This window comes from Ictidomys tridecemlineatus, chromosome 3 (assembly GCF_052094955.1).
Source record: "Ictidomys tridecemlineatus isolate mIctTri1 chromosome 3, mIctTri1.hap1, whole genome shotgun sequence".
NCBI classification, from domain to species: Eukaryota; Metazoa; Chordata; class Mammalia; order Rodentia; family Sciuridae; genus Ictidomys; species Ictidomys tridecemlineatus.
This window is the reverse complement of record NC_135479.1, coordinates 129,092,274-129,115,639: the sequence shown is the minus strand read 5'-3', so window position 1 is coordinate 129,115,639 and position 23,366 is coordinate 129,092,274. Positions and strand designations below refer to the sequence as shown.

At 40.7% G+C, this 23,366-nt stretch overlaps 1 protein-coding gene across 6 annotated transcripts in view; it reads right to left on the bottom strand.

Annotated features, from left to right (window-relative positions):
- Positions 1-355: 355 nt before the first annotated feature.
- Yeats2 (YEATS domain containing 2) overlaps positions 356-23,366 on the bottom strand; it is an 89,181-nt gene continuing 66,170 nt past the window's right edge. For 4 of the 6 annotated variants that reach the window (XM_078043775.1, XM_078043774.1, XM_078043779.1 and 1 more), the window contains 12 exons: positions 22,652-22,828; positions 20,271-20,457; positions 15,927-16,055; positions 15,353-15,451; positions 11,575-11,677; positions 10,521-10,594; positions 8,818-8,897; positions 7,949-8,150; positions 6,079-6,305; positions 5,178-5,252; positions 3,853-3,926; positions 356-2,039 (listed from right to left, as the gene is read on the bottom strand). In XM_078043775.1, the coding sequence (XP_077899901.1) occupies positions 1,931-2,039; positions 3,853-3,926; positions 5,178-5,252; positions 6,079-6,305; positions 7,949-8,150; positions 8,818-8,897; positions 10,521-10,594; positions 11,575-11,677; positions 15,353-15,451; positions 15,927-16,055; positions 20,271-20,457; positions 22,652-22,828 (1,536 nt within the window). In that variant the 3' untranslated portion in view covers positions 356-1,930. Of the gene's footprint in view, positions 2,040-3,829; positions 3,927-5,177; positions 5,253-6,078; positions 6,306-7,948; positions 8,151-8,817; positions 8,898-10,520; positions 10,595-11,574; positions 11,678-15,352; positions 15,452-15,926; positions 16,056-20,270; positions 20,458-22,651; positions 22,829-23,366 lie in introns of all 6 variants that reach the window. The other 2 variants (XM_078043778.1, XM_078043777.1) reach the window with 2 other exon arrangements.

The window sequence follows — 23,366 nt, the reverse complement described above, 5'->3', positions numbered from 1 at the left end:
CATACCAATTTTACTTTGCCAGATAAACTGGTGTGTTCCTGTGCTGGACAACAGGAGCTGCCTGCCTCTCTACCTTGGCTTTCAGGAAACTCTGGAGCTCACCCATACAGTCCTCTTCCTCTGAGCCATCAGAAACAATTATGTCCATGGTCAAACATGTACCTTCCAATTTTTTTTTTAGACTATTATTTAAGTGTAATCCTTTATCTTGCATGGTTGCAAATTCTTCTTGGAAAGAAGTAGAGGAATTCATTTTAAATACACAAATAAAAGGCTATACCTCTCCTCATTTCAGTGCTTTCTGACCTACCCCAAGAAACAGCCTTGGTATAATACTTCCAACTCAGAAAAACCATTATAAATACTAAAAGATTTATTGTAGGCATTTTTGTTATACAATGTGTTACACATTATGACACAAATACATTTAACACACGAGACTATTAAATCATTTAATACTTCTTTTGCAAAAAGAAATTTCCTTAGGCTTTCATATCTATAATAAATGGATCTCTTCCCACTGGGAAGAGAACACACCCTCAGGTCTCACTCGCAATCTACTTGCTAAATGCATCTGGGCCTAATGTACTCAACTACATTTTTAAGGGCATGCCCTTTGCCCTACTGAGTGGATTTCCTTTTGCATTTGCAACTCTCAGATGCTGAATTTAGAAAGGCAGATTTTATTCAGCCACCACTCTGCTTTCTTTTCCTGACACAAATATCTGTGAGACCCATGAAAATATGAATTATGTTGCTTGGATACGTTTCTTTGACTCAGAGGTTTCAGATTTTCTTTGAATAGAGTAAGAGCAGGTTTCTGAGAATTAAGTTCTTTCCTTTGCCCTCCACACAGACCGCGTTAGTAACCCTGGAGCGGATCCCTCCAGTGGGCTGGATACCTGGCAGTGGCACTGCCACACTTCCTTCTCCTGTCTGCTCTTCCTTCCCACTGAGGAGGCTTCCCTGATGGATACAAGTCACTCTCTCTGCTTCTGAGCACTGGCATCCCTGTATCTGGGCCTGAGCAGTTATTTCTCCAACTTTAAGGCACTCACAGGTATTTCTTTTGAACCCTTCTCTTCTTGGGGAAAATTTCTTGACCGAGAAGAACAGGACAATAGGTTCAGCATTAGGACAACGATCCCAGCAGAGCCTGTCCAGGAGCTGCTCCCTGGCCACTTGACATCTGAGCTCCTGTGTAGAACCCAGATCTGCCTGGCAAACATATGACAAATTGGTACACTCATGCCAGGGACCCAGGGTTGTGGATGTTGTCTACTGTAACACCTTCTCTGGAACCCCACTGGGACCCATCCATTCCTTGACACTGTGCTGCAGTGATGTTCCTGTGTTCCACAGTAAAGGATCCTGCCCAGTCTACAGTCCAGGCCTCTGTGGCTTCTGTAAGGCGCCACTTCTTCCTTTAGCTGACTCATCTGGTCTACGAGGGCAGGCCCTCCTCACACCATGGCCAGGCAGGAACAGAAAACCACTCATTGAGAGTGAAACACAATCCCTTCTCAGGATGACCCCAGCTCACAGAGGGGGTAACCTCGGGCCTGCCAGACTTGTTTCCCTTCTCCTGGGGATCAGGCCCAAGGTGCCCCCAGGAACACAAAAGGAAGGGAGGGCCTGGTACTCTCAGAGGCCTCCTGGAGCTGGTAGAGAGGGTGAGGAAACCCAAGGTGACAAAGCACCCATCCAGCTTGGCTTCTCTCCAGATTCAGGGAATAGACTTCTGTCCTAAGAGGGCTCCAACTGGAACCCAAGGCTCTGGTGTCATGTTCGGGCAGAGGCAATGGTTTGGTAGCCATGATATTTCAGGCACACAGAAAACAACCTCCTTTCCAGAACAGGAGAGTCGCCATAGTCGCGCACTTCAGCTCCATCTTCAAGTCCTGATCTGCTAGCGGCAACGTCACTGTGCTCACTGATCCTCGTTCGAGACACCCATGTGCTTGTTGGTGAGGAAGTCCAGGAAAGGAATGCTGCAAATGGCCTGGTGAATGTTGCTCACTGTAATTTCTTTGGGAATCCTGGTCAAAAACATCCAAAGGGTGTTATTACATGTAATTCTCCCAAACATATCTAATAATAATCTACTTGATTAACTTACCCAGGACCAACCCCTGCACAGGCCCTATGGAAGGGGATAATGAGTGACAAGCTACAGCTCAGAGGTTAGGGAGAGCCAGGCGCATTCTCTCTCTGACCCCCTTTCCACCCTGATGAACAATCTGGCCTGTCTCCAACCACAGTCCTACTCAGGCCTCAAATCACAACTCCCAATCATAGGAAGTAAATGGGCTTCAAGTTGGCTGCATGATTAGGAATAAACCCTATTAAGGACTAAGAAAAGAGAGAGGAAGTAAAATGAAGAGCAGAAGAGGATGACATGCTTGTCATTCAATCTTGGCAGACAAAAGGCTGAGTCAATGCCTCGTAGCGCTCCAGAGCCACATTCCCCATCTCTCAGGAAGACAGGAGAGGGAGTCATGCCAAACCAAGTGTGAGGTTAAATGTTCTTGTTCAAAACACTCAAGTCTCTGTATCTCCAGTGTCAGACCCTGGAGGTGAACTGGGCCTCAGAAGGCACATGTTTCGCTCCCAGGTTTCAATCAAACAATGAGCATGAATGAAACTCTGTCTCCCTTTTTTTCCCCCCTTAAAACGTCTATGCTCTCTGATGTATGATAATCCTAGGTTTTATATAATATTCTTCTGATTTATGACTCTTCATGTCCTCAGGCCCTTTGTTACAATACTATGAATTCACAACAGCCTTTGGTATAACAGGATAAAATAATATTCACTTCCTTAGAAAGGAAAGCAGGATGTGGCTTATCTATCATTCCCACATGATCTTGGAAAAAAGCTATATTCAATGACCCAAAGAAAAATAGTCAGCAGAGCAGAGAGATGAGACTGGGGGCTACACAGCCAGCAAAATTTGTGTCTGGATTTATGTTTATCATCTATTTGCTGTGAAGGCCAGGGAAGATTGCCTTCCAAAGCCTAGTTTTCCTAAAAGGGGAAGAATAGGCCTGCAGTAAAAAATAAATTAGGCAATAACCACCACCACAACAACATATAATGCTTGGCCCTAAGGTCTGACCCATATTGTCTTTAATTGCAAAGAGCTATTAGTGTTCTACCCTGCAGAACAGAAAAGTGTCCTGGGTGGCTGTGGAGTAATGGCCAGGAGGGTATAGACTCTCTGGCAAGTGAGCACAACCAAGAGGTTCTCTCAAAACAACAGAGTAGACCCTTTAGTCTATCTGGCTCTAAGAAAGTTCCAAGCATTGACAACCCTATCTCCTAGAGGGCTGACTTAAGTATTATTATGGTTTGGATATGAGGTGTCCCCCAAAAGCTCCTTGTTCATGCAAGGATGTTCAGAGGTGAAATGATTAGACATGTAAGAGCTGTGACCTCATCAGTCCATTCTAGTTTGAAGGAACTGACTGGGTGGTAACTGTAGGTGGGTGGGGCATGGCTGGAGGTGGGTCACTGGGGGCATGCCATTGGAAGGGTGCATCTTTCCTGTGTCCTCTTCCTCCACACCTTCACTCCTTCCCTCTCTTGATCTCCCTCTCTGCTTCCTAACCCTACCATGAACTGAGCAGCTTTCCTTCTGCCATGATGGGTTGCCTCACCTTGGGCCTAGAGCAAAGGGTTGATCGTATGAACTGAGATCTGAAACAGAGCCCTGAATAAACTTTCCCTCCTCTAACTTGTTCTTGTCAGGTATATTAATCACAGTGAAAAAAGTTAACTAAAGCAACATCTTCGTGGGCAAAGAAATGGTTAGGAAATGTTTACATACTTCACATCACCAACCAGAGATACCTGTTGTGTGATGCTGTCTGGTATCCAACAGCCAGGGCCTGTCTCAAGATATCATTCACCAGCTGTTCTGTGGCCTGCAACAGAAGATGCTGTTATTCTCAAAATGGCCACCTGCCTTCTGACAAGAAGGGATGCATCTGACCCCACCCTTTACCCCAACTTTTGAAACAACTGTAATTAAAGATTAAAAAATCCTCAAGGAAAACTTAAAAGTCTGAGTAATAGACCATAAATGTAGAGTTCATGATTCTGAAAAATTATCAACTAGGATTGTTTTCATTAATCAGACATTATTTTTAAGGAAAATAAGTGAGGGCTGCTACTGAGGCATTTATTGTTGGAGGAGATCCATCAGGGAAGAGGATCAGGGTGGGTATGGAAATTGTGGCTTTTCCATCCTCTTGTCCAGGGACAGTTGTAGCTGTTTTGCTATGGTCCCATGCAGAAAAAACCCCCAGGGCTCTGTCTTTGCTATTTTCCAAACAATAAGAGCACTGACTCTCACCCCAGGATACTTTCTTTTTGGTACCAGGGAGTGAATCCAGGGGTGCTTATCCACTGAGACACATCCCCTTTTTATATTTTGTTTAGAGCCAGGGTCTCACTAAGTTACTTAAGGCCTTGCTAAGTTGCTGAGGTTGGCTTTGAACTTGCAATCCTACTGCTTCAGCCTTCCAAGACCCTGGAATTACAGGTGTAAGTCACCATGACCAACTTTCACCCCAGAATACTTCTTAAGAAGTATCTGAAATGACACAAAAATATCTGTAGAGCTGGGGTGTAGCTCAGTGGCAGAGTACCTGCCTAGCTTGTGTGAGGCCCAGCACCACAACAAAAATAAAAACAATGGCTGGGGATATAGCTCAGTTGGTTGAGTGCTTGCCTTGCATGCATAAGTTCCTGAGTTCAATCCCCAGCACCAAAAAAACCACAAACAAACAAACAAACAAAAACCTCCAGTCTGGAATAGACCATCCTGCCTGGTGGCCCCTCAGTGCCAGCAAGATCTGTATCTGGATTTACGTTTATCATCTATTTGCTGTGAAGGCCAGGGAAGATTGCCTTCCAAAGCCTAATTTTCTGTTTCTAAAAGGGGAAAAATAGGCCTGCAGTAAAAAATAAATTAGGCAATAACCACCACCACAACAACATATAATGTTTGGCCCTAAGGTATGACACATATTGTCTTTAATTGCAAAGAGCTGTTAGTGTTCTACCCTGCAGAACTGAAAAGTGTCCTGGGTGGCTGTGGGGTAATGGCTATACCCCAGCTCTACAGGCCACAGCTGCAGTTCCTAGTCCCTCTGCCACCAGCAAGCACCCACCTTTAAGATCATGTCTTCTATGACGGACGCATACACATTCTTGTGCAATGCCACAGGCTGCAGGGTGATCCCAATCTGGAAAAGCAGAAGAAAATAATTTGTTCCCATTTCTACATTAAAAATAGCATCTTTCCAAAAGCAGACTTTTCTAACACCCTGAGATGCCTGGCTGGAAGAAGGGTTCCACAAATATTCAGACAAAACTTAATCCTGTTTTTACTTCTAAATCTCTTTCATGGGGGAACATGGCTGGGATTTGTCATGAATTCTGAGTGGAAACCCTAGAATCGACTCAATGGCCCTGTTTGCAAGAGGTAAAGATGTACTTGGAATCTGTACATCTTTACTTGGTCCCATTTTTCATCCTTTCCTATAATGGAGACAAACACTGTCTTTTACTTTGGATCCTGAGCAGCTGACAGGCGACAGATGCTAAGAACTGCTAAGTTTCATCAGGTGGACAAACAGCTCTCTTCTGTATCACAAGGGTAATATGCATCATGTCTATATGACAGGCAGGCACTCGGGAGCCATAAAAACATTAGTTAAAGATTACCCACTGAAGTATAAGTGAAATCATGACATGCTTCATGAAGAAAAGGTTCTTGTCCTGAGGCAGGAGACTAAAGGAGAAGACAAGTAATAAACTGTCTACATCTAGCCATCTTTACTTCAAGTCCACGTTCAACCATCAACCTTTTCATGTGTAATTTTCTTGCCCAAGAACTCTGAGGTAGGAAGTGGGAAGTGCGGCAAGCATACCTGAGTTACTAGGCAGAAGTAGATCAGACATTTACATCGACATCACCAGGCAAGTCTGAGGTCTGAGTTTATGAGGCTGAACCTGCATATCTCATACCTGCTCTGTTATCTATCAACACCAGAGGCCACAGGCCCCTACCTTCTGTGTGACTTCACCAACAAATTCAGACCCTGGAGTTGGTGGCAGGTAGAATTTCATTTCTTCTTGTTTCTCTTCCTGCTCCTTTTTGATGTTTATCTTTAATGGCTCTGGGAGGTTGAGGATGTCCACCTCCTCCTCATTTTCTGGTTCTCTCTTCTGAAACTGCTGCAGGTCCTCCAGTTTCCGGCAGAGGTTGTCAGCAGAGGAGAAAGATGACGGGCATTCTAAATGAGAGGTAATCAGTCTTATGACAGCTGTGGTGACAACAGAAAAGGGCTTTCAATCTACATGGACCAACAGTTTGAGGAAGGCAGATAAGTCTCAAGGGAGCTGACCTTCTTTCCAGTTCTAAAGTTCCATAAATCTATCAAGATGAGAACTAGTATTTCATGAGGTGGATGAGAAGACAGGACCCATATAATTGCTATCTAAGACCAGAAAGTGCATAATTCTGACTTCTACCACCAAAAAAACAAAACAAAACAAAAAAACAGGCCATCCCTAGACCCCTGAGTATTAAGGATTGAACTGTTTTTCTTTATCTTTTATTTATTTTAGCTGGGGGAGGTGGTACAGAAGGAGTGGTACCAGGGATTGAACCCAGAAGCGCTTAACCACTGAACCACATCTCCAACCAGTTTTATATTTTATTTTGAGACAGGATCTTGTTAAGTTCCTGAGAGCTTTGCTAAGTTGCTGAGGTTGGGTTTGAACTTGTGATTCTCCTGCCTCAGCCTCCCAAGCTACTGCGGTTATAGGCATGCACCACCACGCCCAGCTTTTCTTCACCTTTTAAATCTGGGAAATTCAGCAATGCACAGTGAAGAATATAAAAAACTACCCACATCTTCTCTGCTCAGACAGCAGTACTGCTGATATTTAGTATGCACCACGCCCCTGGTTTTAATAAGCTTTTATAAAAAAGCCTGAGTGTGAAGACAGTAAAGTCAGTTCCAGGACACTTCTTTCACTTCATAGATGAGTAGGTGAGGTTCAGATGAGTATAAGGTGAGGTTATGAAACCCAGCAAGATGGTGGCAGGGCATTTGGCTCCTGGCCTTTTGTTTTATTGACTGGATTCTAACAAATCAGCAAACCATGCTAACAGAAAGCCTAGCACATGGAAAAACCTGTGCTTTCCCTAATGCACCAGTGAAACACTGTGGCAATCAATGCAGTGTCTGCCCATCAAAGAGTTTAGAGGCGGAATCAGACAGCCCCTCATGGTGTCAAGTGCTTCAGAAGATCAAAGAAAGGAAAGGTCAACTTGCACAGGGTTCTCACAAAGTTTCCTGGAGAAAATGAGACTTATGCTAAGTCTTAAAGGGGCCATGCCTCTGTGCTCCACATTCCCTCAGTCCCTACTTGAAAGTAAGACTCAAAATGCTCCTCCTCACCAGTTACCTTTTATGGGCTGCCCCGACCATAATATAGCAGTTGTTTCTTTATTCTGTCATCTACATTATTATTCACATCCTATTGGGTGGTGTAATTCCTAGGTAGGTGTGGAGATAAAGTAACAGATAAGCCATAGGCCCCAAGGAAACAGGAAGACTTGTCAATGGGGGTTGAGGGTGGGGTCCTACAGTTCCAAAGGAAGTAGAAATCATTTCTATTTGGAGGGAGGAGGTGGATTAGGAATCTTCAAAGAAGAGATGATACTGAGGTGGGGACTCCCCAAAAGAGCATGCCTGCCAGATGGCACAGCTGAACACTCTTGGCTAGCAGGCAACATTTGTCCAGGGGGCATGACAGGGGGCAGGCAAAGGCTGCTGCCATCTCTTAGATGAAGGATGAAGCACTGAACTTGGCCAGGGCCGAGGGTGGCAGAGCCCTGAGGCTGGCAGAACCCTTGGGAGAGGCTTACCTGGTTCGCTATCAATCTGGGTCAGCACATCCTCAATGGAGTCCCCATCATTTCTCAGGCTCTCGGGATCTGGAGGGGTGTAGCCATGGCAGCGGCACCAGTGAGCAATGTGCTTAGTTTTAAGGGGAGTGAGGTGGTGAAATCTTGGATTTTTCTCCAGTATCTCCTGTAAGACTTTTCGCATTGTCATTGCTCTTTGCCACTTAAAAAAAAAAAAAAAATTGAAACATAATTAAATCCTTCAACCTAGTAGTTGTGTATTGAAATAAGTCATGCAATTAAAAATCACTGTACTAACTTCTAATATTAGAATCATTTTTGTCTAAGGAAAAAAATGGACTCTATAACTTTCCAGTCTGGGGGACAAAAAAGGGAAAAGAACCTCCATTGGTTCCCTAATGCTTATAAAATAAAACAGAAACTCCAAGGATTGGCATGTAAAGCTTTTCACCCATCTCAACCTGAGAGTCCCCATGTCCCATCCCCAAACCAACCGCACTGACCTTCCTCCACCACTTCCTAACCAGGTCTCTGTTTACTTATAGCCCCACTGTCTCTGTCACAGGAGCTGCCACATTTTAAGTACTCAAAATATTTGAATTCATTTTTATACTCTGATATTCATAAAAAACTTTTTAGAAATGTGAGAGATGTTTCCATACCAAGGCAGGAAAAAAAAGCAGGCCTTTCAAAGGCAAGCTATATGTCTTTGAGGAATAAGATTTTTAACTGAGGAAAACATTTTAACATCAAATATTTTAGCAAAATATGCTGCAAATTTTACCACTGTTCCGTGACAGTCAGAAGGCATGGTGTTTTGCACAATTGGCTTTCAGTGGCTGCATATGAAGAGGCAGACAACAGCTTACCTCAGCGGCTCTTCTTTTCCCAATGTTCCAGCCATAATACTGCTCCACAGACTTGGCAGAGAAGCAGCTGGCATCTTCACCTAGAACGCACACACCCCACAACTGAATAAAGCTGTTGTGATTCAGACCAACCCTCATTTGCTGGAGGCATGTCCCAGAGTTTCTTCAGGTCTTTTTACGGGACATACATTCCTAATTGAGCAAAACTGAAGTGTAGCACAAAACAGAAGGGTTCTCCTGATGAGAGAAGGCCTCCTTGTACTCAAAGTAACTCCCGCCCTGGGAAACTGACTTCTTGATACAGACAAGTAATCTACCACCATGAAGCTATTAAAATAAGTGCTAATCACACTCCCCTAGGAGCTCTGGCCTTGCTATCAACTCTGGCAACAAACCATAGCTCTTCACAGTTTCAGTTTTGTTTTTATTTTTTGAGAGAGAGCCTTGCTAGATTGCTCTGCCTGGTCTCAAACTCGGGATCGCCTGCCCAGGCTCCTGAATAGTTAGGATTCCAGGTATGCACCACTGGGCCTCTTACCCATAAAATGGGAAAGCTGAGAAAGCTGATTTTTTAACTGCCTAATATTATTTATCTGTAACTAATTTTTTTAAAAAGAGATTTTGAATTTTCTTCTGCTGGACCGAGAAACTGTCACTGAAAATTTATTTATTTAAAAAAAGATTTTTTTTAGTTACAGGTGGACACAATGTTTTTGTTTTACATTATGTCGTGCTGAAGTTCAAACCCAGTGCCTCACGCATGCTAGGTGAGCACTTTACCTGAGCCACAAGCCCAGCCCTGAAAATTTATTTTGAGCTACCTCAGAATAAACCCTCAAACGTCCCCAAACTTTAACTAGGGCGGGGGGGGGGGAGTGTAATTTCTTTGTCTATTCAGTTAGAGGAAAAAAATTGTAAGGTGGTCTGAACCAGCCTATCATTTTAAATCATACAAAATTAAGTGGCTGGAGGACACTCGGCTGCATGCCTGCCCCCAGAGATGCTCAGGATGATCTCACCCCAGCAAACACCTACATAGCCATCAGAGATCTAGCCCTCAACCAGGACTGTAGATTCTGTCAGAATAATGGGGGCTAAGATGGAAATCATTCAATCTGAACAACAGGAAAGACTTCATTTCGGAGGTCTTGAAAATTGTGTGTGTTTGTACCAGGTGAGTGAATTGAGTTTAGAGGAAGGATGAATAGTCTTAAAGTCACACAGAACTGGTCTGCACGCGGCCTCAACACCCAGAGCCAAGTGCTTGAGTAAGTTACCTAATGTCTTCACCCCAGCTTCCTCATTTGTGAAGGGAATATGCCACCACCTGTCACATAGGAGATGGTGGCTAAGACAGCAAATGTCATGAGCGCCTGTGGGGTCTGGCACGCTGTAGGCAAATGTTATTTTTTCCCCTTTCTAATAAATAGTAAAAAGCTAATGCACAGTTAAATATTTTATAATTTACATTAGAAATGTAATAAATTTATTCTACAATGAAAATGGTTAAAGACTAGCTGGATGACTAGGACACTGTGAATTTTCAGATCCTGCAAAGCAGCCATTTCTAGCTAAAGCCTCTTAAGATAATAATTGCCATACAGTATTAACTTACAATACCAAGTGACTTAAGTGGACTCAATATCCCAAGCAGTTCAAAACTTTAAAAAAATGCATTCATATACTCAGTACAAATGTCTTACTTTTTGCAGTAATTAATGGAATCTTCTTTACTACCGCTGTTAACAGTTGCTGGATAGTCTCCAAATGGTCTATCCTGAGAAGGATAAAAGAAAATAACTGGATAAATACACATAGCAGTTTCTAACCACACACACATATAATTATATACACAATTTCTCTTTTACATACACAATTTCTCTTTTTAAAATTAAAACCATTATGTGGGTATATTTTTCTTTCTATAGATAGCCTTCTTCATAAAGGAAGAGTGTTCTATGCTTAGAAAGAAACTATCAAGAATAAACAGATTTTAGTTATACAAATGTACACATTTTAAAAATAAATAGTAACATGATCTTTTTGCAAGGTGATCAGAAAAATTCTACCATACAAATGCAGGTCACAGGGTTACAAGGTGATGCCGCTATCTGTCATGTTAAAGTGGCTAAGCATCGATTGTCCTAGAAATTTGAGATACTCCAAAGTATGTGGTCAGAGTTAGGTTCCTGATGTCAAAATCAGAAAACCTCAGAACCTGGGTGCAATGGCTCACGTCTGTAATCTCAGCTACTCTGGAGGCTGAAGCAAGAGGATCACAAGTTTGAGGCCAGCCTCAGAAATTTTAAAATTTACAAGGCTTAAAAATAAAATGAAAAAGGCTGGGGATATAGCTCAATGGTAGAGTGCCCCTGGCTTCTATCCCCAGTACCAAAACAAACCAAAAAAACAAGAAAGCCTCAAGCAGCACTTTTAGACCAAAGTGTGCACAGCTCACCGAGAAGCAACTCTGTAAGAACAGGGTGGAGCCAGTACAAAATTTGAACACACTGGAGTGATTTTAGCCTGAAAAACTTTGTCCATTTATCAGATAAGCACCTCTGGCAAGCTTGATGAAGGGAGTTCTGTAACCCTACCTGCTGTAAATCAAGTGTATCACTGTATAAACGAAGGCTCTTCAGCTGTGCAGGGGCTTAGCCCTGTGCACACATACTCAACTGTCACAGGCATGATTTTAAAAAAGCATCATAAAAATACCCATTGCAGAACTCCTTTAGAAAATATTAGAATATTTACTTAATGACATAGTTTCCCAGTTCAGAACTTTCTTCCGTTTTCACTGCTGTCTGACCCTCCTGAGAGAGGCAGCTTGGCCCGGGAGTCTCTGGTTCAGTCTTCACTACAAGAACAACAAAGAAAGAGCTGTCGGGTCAGGCAGTGCAGGGACACGTGCAGGCAGACAAAGCTCTTCCACTGGAGCTCAGTGAGGAAACTGCCCCTCCAGCTGCTGTGGGGACGCAGCCAGAAGACTGAGATGGCTTCTGTCACCGCAGGGCCAGCACACAAGGGAAGAACTGTTAGCTTGGGTCTTGGGGGAGCAGCTCCAGGCTCATGACAAGGTGAGGGCAATAAAATGGCTTTTTAGATATTTCTTAAAGGGCCACAAACACTGTTAGGTAAGATCTCTCTCTCATAGTCACACACACTCACAACAATGAACAATGCCACATGAAAATATAGCTAGCTGGCCTATTATTATTACTTTTTCAACATCATCTCTTCATTAACTTTTGGCATTTTCCTAGAGTTCTGAGATACAAGGCAGAAAGCAAAAATCAGATCAATTGTGCTTAGAAACTTCCAAGCTAATCATATTAGGCTTTCAATATTACAAGTTGAGCATACTTAATTCAAAATCCAAAATTTTTTGAGTACCAATTTGATGCCAAAGTGGAAAATCCCATCCCACAAAACTGTTTCATGTATCAAATTATTAAAAATACTGTATAAGCTGGGTGTGGTAGTGCACCCCTGTAATCTCAGTGACTTGGGGGGCTGAGACAGGAGGATTACAAGTTTAAAACCAGCCTCAACAACTTAGCAGCCCTAAGCAACTTAGTGAGACCCTGTCTCAAAAAATAAATTAATTAATAAAAGGTTGGGGATGTGGCTCAGTGGGCAAGCACTCCTGGGTTCAATCCTCAGTATCAAAACCAAACCAAACCAAACCAAAAAACTGTATAAAATTACCTTCAGGCTATATGAATAATGTATACATGAAACATAAATCAACTTCTTGTTTAGACTTAGTCCCAAGGTATTTCTCATTTCATTATGTAAATATTGTATTCCAAAATCTGAAATCTGAAACACTTCTGGTCTCAAGTATTTTGGATAAGGGATACCCAGATTGCACTAAATCTACTGATAGAAGACAGCAATGGCTCAGGAGCATGTGCCTTCCTTTCTTTCTACTGTCTAATTTGATTTGAAAAATCATGATTATACAGCTACTGCTTCTGTCCCAGCTACCCTGCCTCCATTCTCTTTCCTTGACAACCCACTCGGAACATCAACATTAGGTAACTTTCCAAAAAAGACTTCAGTGTCATCAGCCCACTCAATATTCTTCAGTAATTCCCTTTAACAACAGGGATCTACAACTGAGATATACATCTTTTTTCTTCTTCACTGATGCATAGCAAGCATTCAATAAACAAACCCTGAGTTCAAAAAATTTTAGTATACATACACCTGGGTACCCACCATTCAAATCAAGATGTATCCTTCCTGCCTCTGGCAGCCTACCTTATGCTTCTGGCAGTTCATTTCAGACAAAGATGTCTACCTTTTGCCCATTTAAAAATCTGTAGTTCTGGAATCATATTGTGCATGCTTTTTTTGTGTGTGTCAACACCATTTTAGCTATTATGAGTAGCAATGCATGCCTTTTGGTTGACATATGCATTCATTTCCTAGAAGTGGATTTGCTGGAACTGGAACATAGGATGGGTATTTAACTTTATTAGAAACTGCCAAACTGGTTTTTAAAGCAATTGTTTCAATTTAGAAACCACCAGCAGTGTATCCAAGTTCCAGCTGCTTTACATCCTTGCCAACACTTGATATTGTGAATCCTTTTATTTTAGAGATTCTGGTCTATTACTATGCTTTTATTTACTTTTCCTTGATAACTACTGAGGGTGAATACTTTTTCCTTATGAGCTATTTGGATATCCTCTTTTGTGAAGCAACTGTCCATATTTTTTTTGCTCATTAAAAAAAATTAGTTTCAGCTGGGCGTGGTGGCACATGCTTATAAATGATGATAAGCATGGTTCTACTTACAAAAACAGGAAGTAGATCTCAGTCAGCCAACCCTGTGTTAGGTGAGTACTTAGTAAGTTACAAATACATCTCTTTCTGAGAGTCTCATGACATCCTGGCATGTTTGAAAGCAGCCCAGAATAGTGGTAGACACATATTATTTCAAATTCTAACTTCACTGCTTTCTAGATTCAAGAAATATATACTTAATATCTCCAAACTTGCTTCCCATCTGCAAAATAGGCATAGAGTGGGCAACAGCTACGCTGAAGTATTGGAATAAGAGCCTGCGATGGCCATGAAGCAGCTAGAATGGTGCTTGGCACACTGCAGGCTCTGAACACAAGTAGCTATCATTACTGGACACATTATACATGGCAAGTGTGTTGCTGAAATTCATATTATTGCTTTTTATTGTTGTTGTGACTTTGGGGACTGAACCCAGGGATGCTTTTACACTGAGCTATATCCCCAGTCCTTTTTATTTTTTATTCTCAAGTCTCCATCCTTCTTGTCACTATACTGAGCAGCTGGGATTACTGGTGAACACACAGTGCCTGGCTACTGCCTTATTCTTGTCGTCAGGAAAGTACCCCTGCAAGATCACCAGTCTTGTCCCTCCTTTACTATAACTGGCTCCCTAAATGAATCTCTTATTGGTCTACTTCCCCCCTCCAAAATCCTCTGAGTCCCTGTCTCCACTGTTTCTGCACCCCTATTGACCTCTCCACAGGTAAAACGCTCTGAAGCATATGGAAAATAACATCCCCCCCAAAAAGGGAAATGATGGCTCCCAGGGAGAAAAGGAGGACAGTGTGATGCAGGAGGGGAGGAGGGGAAGGCAAACAATTGGCCCCAATCTTCCATCCTTTCCCAGTAACATGGAGTCCTGAAGGAAAAAGCAAACAAATGGGCTCTGGATTTTTATCCTGGTAACAATGAGTTTTAAGCTTTTACAACTGTTTCCCTGAATTTTGTTTCCAGCTTTTATAGCTGTTTTCCTGAGTTAGATTTTTAACCCGCACAACTAGTTTCCTGACTGCCAGCCAGCACATCCCAAGTCTCCAATGATTAATTCACCCCCATTGTAACCTATAAAACACAGACCCTTCTGTAACCAGTTGCCATTTTCTACCCTGAAAATGTGCCACGTGCCATTCCACCACTGCTTAATAAAAACAGCTTGTTGATCTGTTTGAGGTCTACTCCCGTTTTCAGTTATGTTGCTTACAAGCTCTATTCTCCTTTTTTTTTTTATTATTTATTTTTTAGTTTTTGGCGGACACAACATCTTTGTTTGTATGTGGTGCTGAAGATCGAACCTGGGCCGCACGCATGCCAGGCGAGCGCACTACCGCTTGAGCCACATCCCCAGCCCCTACAAGCTCTAATCTTTAAAGTCCAATTTATAATCCATGCCCCACACAAAGTCTTGTCCCCTCCACATCCCAACAACCCTGATTGGACATACTCGACTGCAATATTTCAGCAATCATTTTCTAGACCACTTATCTTTAATTTGTCAATCATTGCTTGCTGTTAATTACAGCTCTCTTCAACCTGAATATAAAGTCTTAGAGGGCAGAAATGATGCTTTACAGATCTATATTCACTCAATGTCAAGTCTACTAGATAAATAGTCACTAACTATTTGCCAAGTGACAGATGCTAAAAATTCAAAGAACCCAGACTGAAGTAATGTCATGCATAAAATTTCAGGACAAAAACACCATGAGATCCTACATACCTTTTGTAACAGCTGCTGGAGCAGAGCTGGGGACAGCTGGAGTTGGGGCAGCTATAGGCAGAATGGTAGGTGATTTGCTGGTAGAAAATGATTGAACCACTAAAAGGCAAAAGGAAGGGGATATAACAGAGATGGAAATTATTTTTAATAAGGGTGATCTAACTTCCATGTGGCAGCCCCATATTAGACTAATAGCACAGTCTCAGGACAATGGGAATGGTAAGGTCCTCATTCAGTGATCCAACAAGTTGGGCTGTTTATTATTAGTACCAGGATAAATGAACTAAATCCTCAACTGGAAATTGTGGCTTGTCAGGAAACTAAAAAACAAAAAGCCAATTAGCCTAAATTCCCACAAATACTTAACAACATTCTCCCTTGACTCAACTTTAGAAATGGGCAGCTATTTAGAAGCTGGTGGATTGTTTGGGTTTTACTTTCAGCCCCAAAGTTAGTACCCGTAGGCCAGGATGTGTCACAGCTAATGGGAAGGGTATACAGGGCAAGCCATCACCAAATAGTAGAACCTTCCCCAAGGTGGACCTGTGTGACAAAACCAGGGGTGAGGTCATACCTTTATTCACAGGCATCAGTATGGTCTGCACACCTCCAGAGGTGTTTACACTGAGTGGTTTGAGCTGGCTGGGAATCGTGAGGACAGCCTGCTGGGGATTGGACTGACTGGAGTGAATCTTTAACAATCCTAAAATAAGTTGGAAAATAAAGCCAAGCTCAAGATTAGATGTTTCCTTTAAGCCTTGTGCCTTTTCTGCTACTCATGTTTTCTCCCAAGAGAAGTTTCCAGGACATTCACTTTTCAGGAAATAAAGGGCTGGTGGGGCTGGGGATGTGGCTCAAGCGGTAGCGCGCTTGCCTGGCATGCGTGTGACCCGGGTTCGATCCTCAGCACCACATACCAACAAAGATGTTGTGTCTGCCGAAAACTAAAAAATAAATATTAAAATTCTCCATCTCTCACTCTCTCTTAAAAAAAAAAAAAGAGGGCTGGGGATGTGGCTCAAGCGGTAGCGCGCTCGCCTGGCATGCGTGCGGCCCGGGTTCGATCCTCAGCACCACATACAAACAAAGATGTTGTGTCCGCCGAGAACTAAAAAAAATAAATATTAAAAAAAAAAAAATTCTCTCTCTCTCCTCTCTCACTCTGTCTTAAAAAAAAAAAGAAATAAAGGGCTGGAAGCAAGCAGCAAAGGAAGCTGCAAAATTCACAATCTATCACTGATGTGATAATAATGATTTATTTTTTTTAAAGTGTCCTTGCCCAATCACAGAGTAATACAGAAAATTTTGCAAATAAATGCAGGACTAATAGAAAGGATAAAAGGCCTCCCAAAGTCCTACTGCAAAGATGACTGGAATCAACATTTTAAGACATTTCCTTTCCATGTCTGTTTTCTATGACCATTTATTTGCTTTGTATATAGCAATGATGCATGCACAATGAACACAAATTTTGTATTTTGATGTAGAAAACTGTCATTCTCCTATTTAAAAACTTATTCTGGGGCTGGGGTTGTGGCTCAGAGGGAGTATGCATGAGGCACTGGGTTCGATCCTCAGCACCAGGGAGTAAAATAAAGACACTGTATCCACCTGTAACTAAAAAATAAATATTTTTTTTAAAAAAACCTTATTCTGGCTAAAGAACGTCTCCAAAATTAGCTTCAAATTATTTGGGGTCCATTTTAATCAGGTCCCTCTGTATCTGCATCTTCTTCCATAGTCCCTTCATATCTTTTTTGGGGAGGAGTGGGACGGTTAATCATGGGGTGCTTAACCATTGAGTCATACCCCCAATCCTTTTTATTTTTAAAATTTTTTAAAGTTGTAGATGGACACAATACCTTTATTTTATTTATTTATATGTGGTGCTGAGGATTAAACCCAGGGCCTCACACATGCTAGGCAAGTGCTCTACCACTGAGCCACTACCCAGCCCCTTTTTATTTTTTATTTTGCATTAGGGTCTTGCTGAGTTGCTTAGGGCCTTGCTAAGTTGCTGAGGCTGGCTTTGAATTTGCAATCATCCTGCATCAGCTCCCGAATGGCTAGGATTACAGGAGTGCACCACCATGCCTAGTTATACTTTTTTTTTAGCGCCACCAAATTTATTCAGTAAAAGGAAAACGCACCCTTTGCACCTATACTTTAATCAGTCTGTATATCTTGATTTATATTTCCTATCTTTATGCAGCCTCTATTTTTCAAACATCAAATGTTCTCTATCATTTTAGAAGGGTCATCCTCTTATTTATCATAAAGGTAATTTCCATAGCTGTCTCTGCATCAAATTGCTCCAAGTGTTTCAGAAGGGGTGGGGCTGGGGGGTTGGAATAACAAAGAAGTTTTACTGGAAGAGCACAGCAGACACAAACATATGACAACATCTACTAAAAACAGCACTGGAGGCTATGGGTATATTATGGCCTACAAGGACTGTAGCTGGTTTGAACCAAGGGAAAAAAAAAAAACTTAATTTTTTTTTTTTTTTTTGACCAGAGATTGAACCCAGGAGCACTTAACCACTGAGCCACAACCCCACCCCTACTCCCTTTTTTTAAAATTTTGAAACAGGGTCTCTTGCTAAATTGCCATGGCTGGCTTTGAACCTATGGTCCTCCTGCCTCAGCCTTCTGAACTGCTGGAATTAAAGGTGTGTGCCACCACACCTGATGGAAAGAAATCCTTTTAAATTCTTTCTAAAACAAGGCCTTCAATGAACAGAAAAATTTTCCTTTGAAACAGAGAAATGTTAAATCAGTTAAGTAGTAGTATTTATTGAGATACGTACTCCCTTGGGGAGTACAATTATGGTCTGGTGTTTCTATACTTCTAAAATTCTTACTTTTATCAAATTATTATGTGGTTCACAGTTTAAAAGTTAAAAAAAAGGATACAAAGCCTTAAAACTAAAACCTGTCACCCCTTGTTCCACTCCCTAATTCTCATCTAGTTCCAGTAGGATCCTTTTTTTTTTTTTTTTTTTTTTGTACAGAGGATTGAACTCAAGAGGCACTGAGCCACATCTCCAGCGCTATTTTGTATTTATTTACAGACAGGGTCTCACTGCCTCACTTTTGCTGGCTCTGAACTCTCAATCCTCCTGCTTCAGCCTCTCAAGCAGCTGGGGAGCATCCACTTTTTAACGCTTTTGGTTCTTCCTTTTAATATGTACCTCAGCAATTTTAAAAGAATGTGTATGGTATAGGCTTTGATTCACTGATTTTTCATGTGACCACCTGACTAATGAGGTTGGCCTTGAGGCACTTTCACTCACTCCTCCCCATACTCCAATACTACTTTTTGATTATCCAGATGAGTATACTCTGATATCATAATTCCATTTATTTTCTGATGTTAACAATTTCCTCCCTTATCATTTGAAAATTTAGTTTTCTTCTAACCTTTTCCCAAGTCTTTCCATCTCCTTCCAGAGCGCCTTAAGCTACCCCTTAATAGAATTCTGCATATGTCAAACCCCCTCCACAGTCTACAGTTCCACTTCTCAGAAGACAAGCCCTTCCAGGAGCTCTGATCTGCTCCACTTTGGCCTGGTGCTTCCTAGAGCTGCCACACAGCTCTTGGTCATGTACTATCTCTGCACTATTACACTTTACCTTTCTTAAACTGGATCTTCTATTTTCTCTCCTCTTTTTTGGTTTATATGTCTTCATTCTGCATATGTTTAAGTAATGTCTTTGGCAGTGTATAGAAAATATATTAGAAACTTTGTCAGAAAATAATTCTACCTTTACTCAAAAATGATCTTGCTGCCTAAAGAATTCTAGAATGAAAGTTATTTTCCCTAGAATTGTGAAAAGCAGTTAAGTTAGATTCCAGAACTGCTATGGAACTTAATGAAGATATAATGCAATTCCTGAAATTTTTATTTCTTTTTCTTTCAAGAAGGACACAGTGGTGTATGCCTATAATCCCAGCAACTTGGGAGGCTGAGGCAAGAGGATCACAAATTCAAAGATAGCCACAGCAACTTAGTGAGGCCCTGTCTCAAAATAAAAAAAAAGGTTTGGGAATGTGGTTCAATGGTTAAGTACTTCTAGGTTTAATCCTTGGAGTGCTCGTGCACACACACAAATTTTGCCCTACATAAAGAATTAAAAGAAACATTTTTATGAGGCCATTTAGTGCCGGCACAAAGGTATCATACATTTTGCCAAATCTCAAGCATATCTATCCAATATAATAACTAATGTCAAAAATTATGAGTTAGAGTTAGTGAAACTTTATATATATATATATATATATATATATATATATATATATATATATATATATATTGTTCATAAGAGGAAATAAAAGTATGCTATTTTATAATGAATTCCAGTCAAAATTGATAATTTATAAAAAAGAAATGGGTTCTTTAAGGAGAGCAAACTGTTAGTTCTCCATAAATTACATTATGAAGACAAAATTTCAGGTGGCTACAATTTTATTAAATCATTTAAAAATGATTATTCATCAAGGTGTGGTGGCACACACCTGTAATCCCAGCTACTTAAGGTGAGGCAGGAGGATGGCAAGTTTGAGGCCATCCTTAGCAACTGAGTGAAACCCTATCTCAAAATAAAAAGTAAAAAGGCCTGGGGATGTGCCTCAGTGGTAGAGCATCCCTGGGTGCAAACCCCATACCACAAAAAAAAAAAAAAAAAAGTTTAATCTGTAAACTGAATAATTATTTTTAAATGATAAATTTTAAGTCTTGGACTTGGAAATTTATATATACATTTTAATATAAGAATAATTTATCTAAAAAGCAAGTATCTGTAAAATATTTCTGCATTATATTTTAGTAACTTATTAAACAAAATATTAAGACTTTCCAAAAATATTCTAGCCCCAGGTGAAAAACTGAGAGAAATAACATCATGACACAACTGACCTGATACTGTGGCTTTCCCTGAGATGGGGTTTGGTGTGGACACCAGGGAGGTGGCATTGACGACAGTGGGAGCTGCAGCCTTGCAGGTTCCCACGGCGGCCTGGCTCACACACACTTGCGGCTGCCCAGTAGTTTTCATTACAGAACCAAGGGTAGAGGATGAGCCAGGGACTGCTCCTTCAGACTGCTTACCCACAGGGCCAGAAATGAAGAAATTAAGAAGAAAGCAGTGTGACTTACTTGGAGCAGTGACTGCCAGACAGCACACTCAGCAAATACGAACTATTAGTTGTTATTATTTATTAAATGTCATGCCATTAAAAAAAAAGTATGGCTTCTCTAATCAGTGATTTCTATGCTTTTAGATTTCATAGACCAGAAAATGAGAGTGTATCGTAGTGTTACATTAAAAAATAACTCACCATCTATTATTTCAACACCAGAAAAACAGAAAGAAATATTCTCAGAATGTAAAAATGAAATAAAATGGGCTTTATTAACAACTTAACTAGAGTTTTAAAATCTGTCACTTCATTCAAGAGACATCTAGATATCTACTACATGGCAGGCACAGTATCAAATGTTAGAGCTCAGAGCTAAAAGTCCCCAAGGAAGAGTGGTCACCAGAATGATGAGTGCCACTGCAGGCATAGGTGCACAGCACACAACTGAGAGGGAAATCACTGCTTTTGACTAGGGATGCAAAAGAGAGGGTACTGGAGAATGCTTCAGGTAAGATACAGAGTACTTTAAAGGACTCTTCAATATTCAAGTCAAAGATGAGAGAGGAAGGAACATTCTTGGCAGAAGAAAGCAGGTGGAAAGTCAGAAAGTGTATGCTAAGGAGCTTGAAAAGCAGAGAAGCACAGAAGAAGCAGCAGCTATGGAGTGTGAAGTCAGATGGTAAAAGTGCTTTGGAGTCCCAAGGCAATTCATAGGAGAAATGTCTTTTCAACAAATGTTGCTGGGCCAAGTGGATATTTACATATGAAAGAATGCAATTTGGTTTCCAACTCACACAATACATGACACCTCAAAATTAATCAGAATTAAATATAAAATAGAAGAAAAGTAAGCTTAAATTTTGTGACTTTGGATTAGGCAATGGTTTATTATGATGTGACACCAAAAGAACAAGAAAAGAAAAATAGATCAATCAGATTTCATCAAAACCAAAAACTTTTGTGGTTCAAAGGATACCATTAAGAAAAAAAGCTCAGGGTGGGAGACATTTTTTACAAACATGTAAGAGAGTTAACATAATAACTTTATGTTATTAAATTGTTGAATATTTCATGTAGTTGACTACATGAAATATTCAACAATTTAATAACATAAAGTTAAGCCAACTAAGAAATGGACAAACGATTTGATATTTCTCCAAAGCTAAATAAATGGCCCATAAGTTCATAAAAATATACTCTATATTACTACCTATCAAAGAATTTCAAATCAAAACCACAATGAGATACAACTACACATCCATGAAGATGGTGATGATTTTTTAAAAAAGGATAACAAGTATCAATCAGGATGTAGATATTGGAACTCTCATACATTGCTAGAATGACTATAAAATGGTCAGCTCTTGGGAAACAGTCTGCCAGGTCTTCAAAATGTTAAACACTACTTTTCATATGAGCCAGCAATTCCATTCCTAGACATACTAACTAGAGAAATATTTGTTTATGCAAAAGCTGGTATATAACTGTTCACAGTAGCGTTATTCATAATTGTTAAAAAGCAGAAAACAACCCAGATGTCTGTCAAATGATGAATGGACAAAAATGTGATATGTCCATAAAACTGAGCATTATTTAGCTACAGAATGGAATGGAGTATTGACACATGCTATAACATGATGAACCCTGAAAATGCTATGCTAAGCAAAAGAAGCCAGACACAGAAGGTCACATGTTGTATGGCTACATTTATATGAAATGTCCAAAATAGGACTATCCACAAAGAAAGAAGGGTTAGTGATTATGTAGGGATAGGGTAAGGCCAGGGGAGTGACTGCTAATGGGTATTCGGTTTCTTTGGGGGGACAATAAGAATGTTCTGGAATTAGATGATGATAAGTACAACCCAGTGAATATAATAAGAATCAATGAATTGCACACTATAAAAATGGGAAATTTTATAGTATGTGAATTATATCAATTTTTTTAAGAAAGAACAACATTATGACTGAAATTGATTTCCATGCATCTGTGAGTTTGTTGGGATGAATCCAACTACTATGTATAACTATAAAGCACTAACTAAAAAAAAAAAATTCCAATTAAAAAAAGGCACAATGCTGTGCCTCTTGGGAATCTATCTTCCTTATGTTCCTCCTTTTTCATGTTTCATGATTTTCTACTGCAATGCTAACTCACCTGTTGTGCAGGACCATTGGCTGAGAGGGTCACAGCAGGGGAAGTAGCAGTTGTGATAACTCCTCCTGCTACCCTCAGCATTGTGGTTCCAGGCTTTGAGAGTTGTGAAGTGGCTGGCACAGACTTCAAGGTGCTATCAGATATTTTCATTAGAGATGCCTGTCCCCCAGCTGCTGCCTGCAGAAACAAAAGGGACAGAGTAATAAGGTAACACTAAGAGACACAATTTATTGTTTATTTACATGTGAGAGCACATCCAAGGAAGTCTTGCTAATTGAGATTAGATGAAGTTTTTATGAACCTAAGAAGTCTAAATTTAATGACCTTTGACTTATAAATGCACTAATACAGAACAAGTAAATGGATTAGTTTACAAATTACCATGAAACTCAAACTCGGGGCCAGACTCAAATGGGTAAGTTCAGGGGCTCTAGGCTCTATACTGGCTTAGCATTTTAGCACTGGAGAACCACTCAGCAAATATTGTCTCAGTGGTCTAAGTCAAGGCTCAGTAAACTTTTTTTTTTTTTCCTGTAAAGGGAATAAACAAACATTTCTGGCTTTGTAGACTACAGAAATCTCTGTTGCAATTCCTCAATTCTACAATGACAACATGACACAAGTGTGGCTGTGTTTCAATAAAATGTTATTTACAAAAACAGAAAGTCTTGGGTGTAGTTTGCGGGCCCCTATCTATTACTTAGTGCCCAAAATT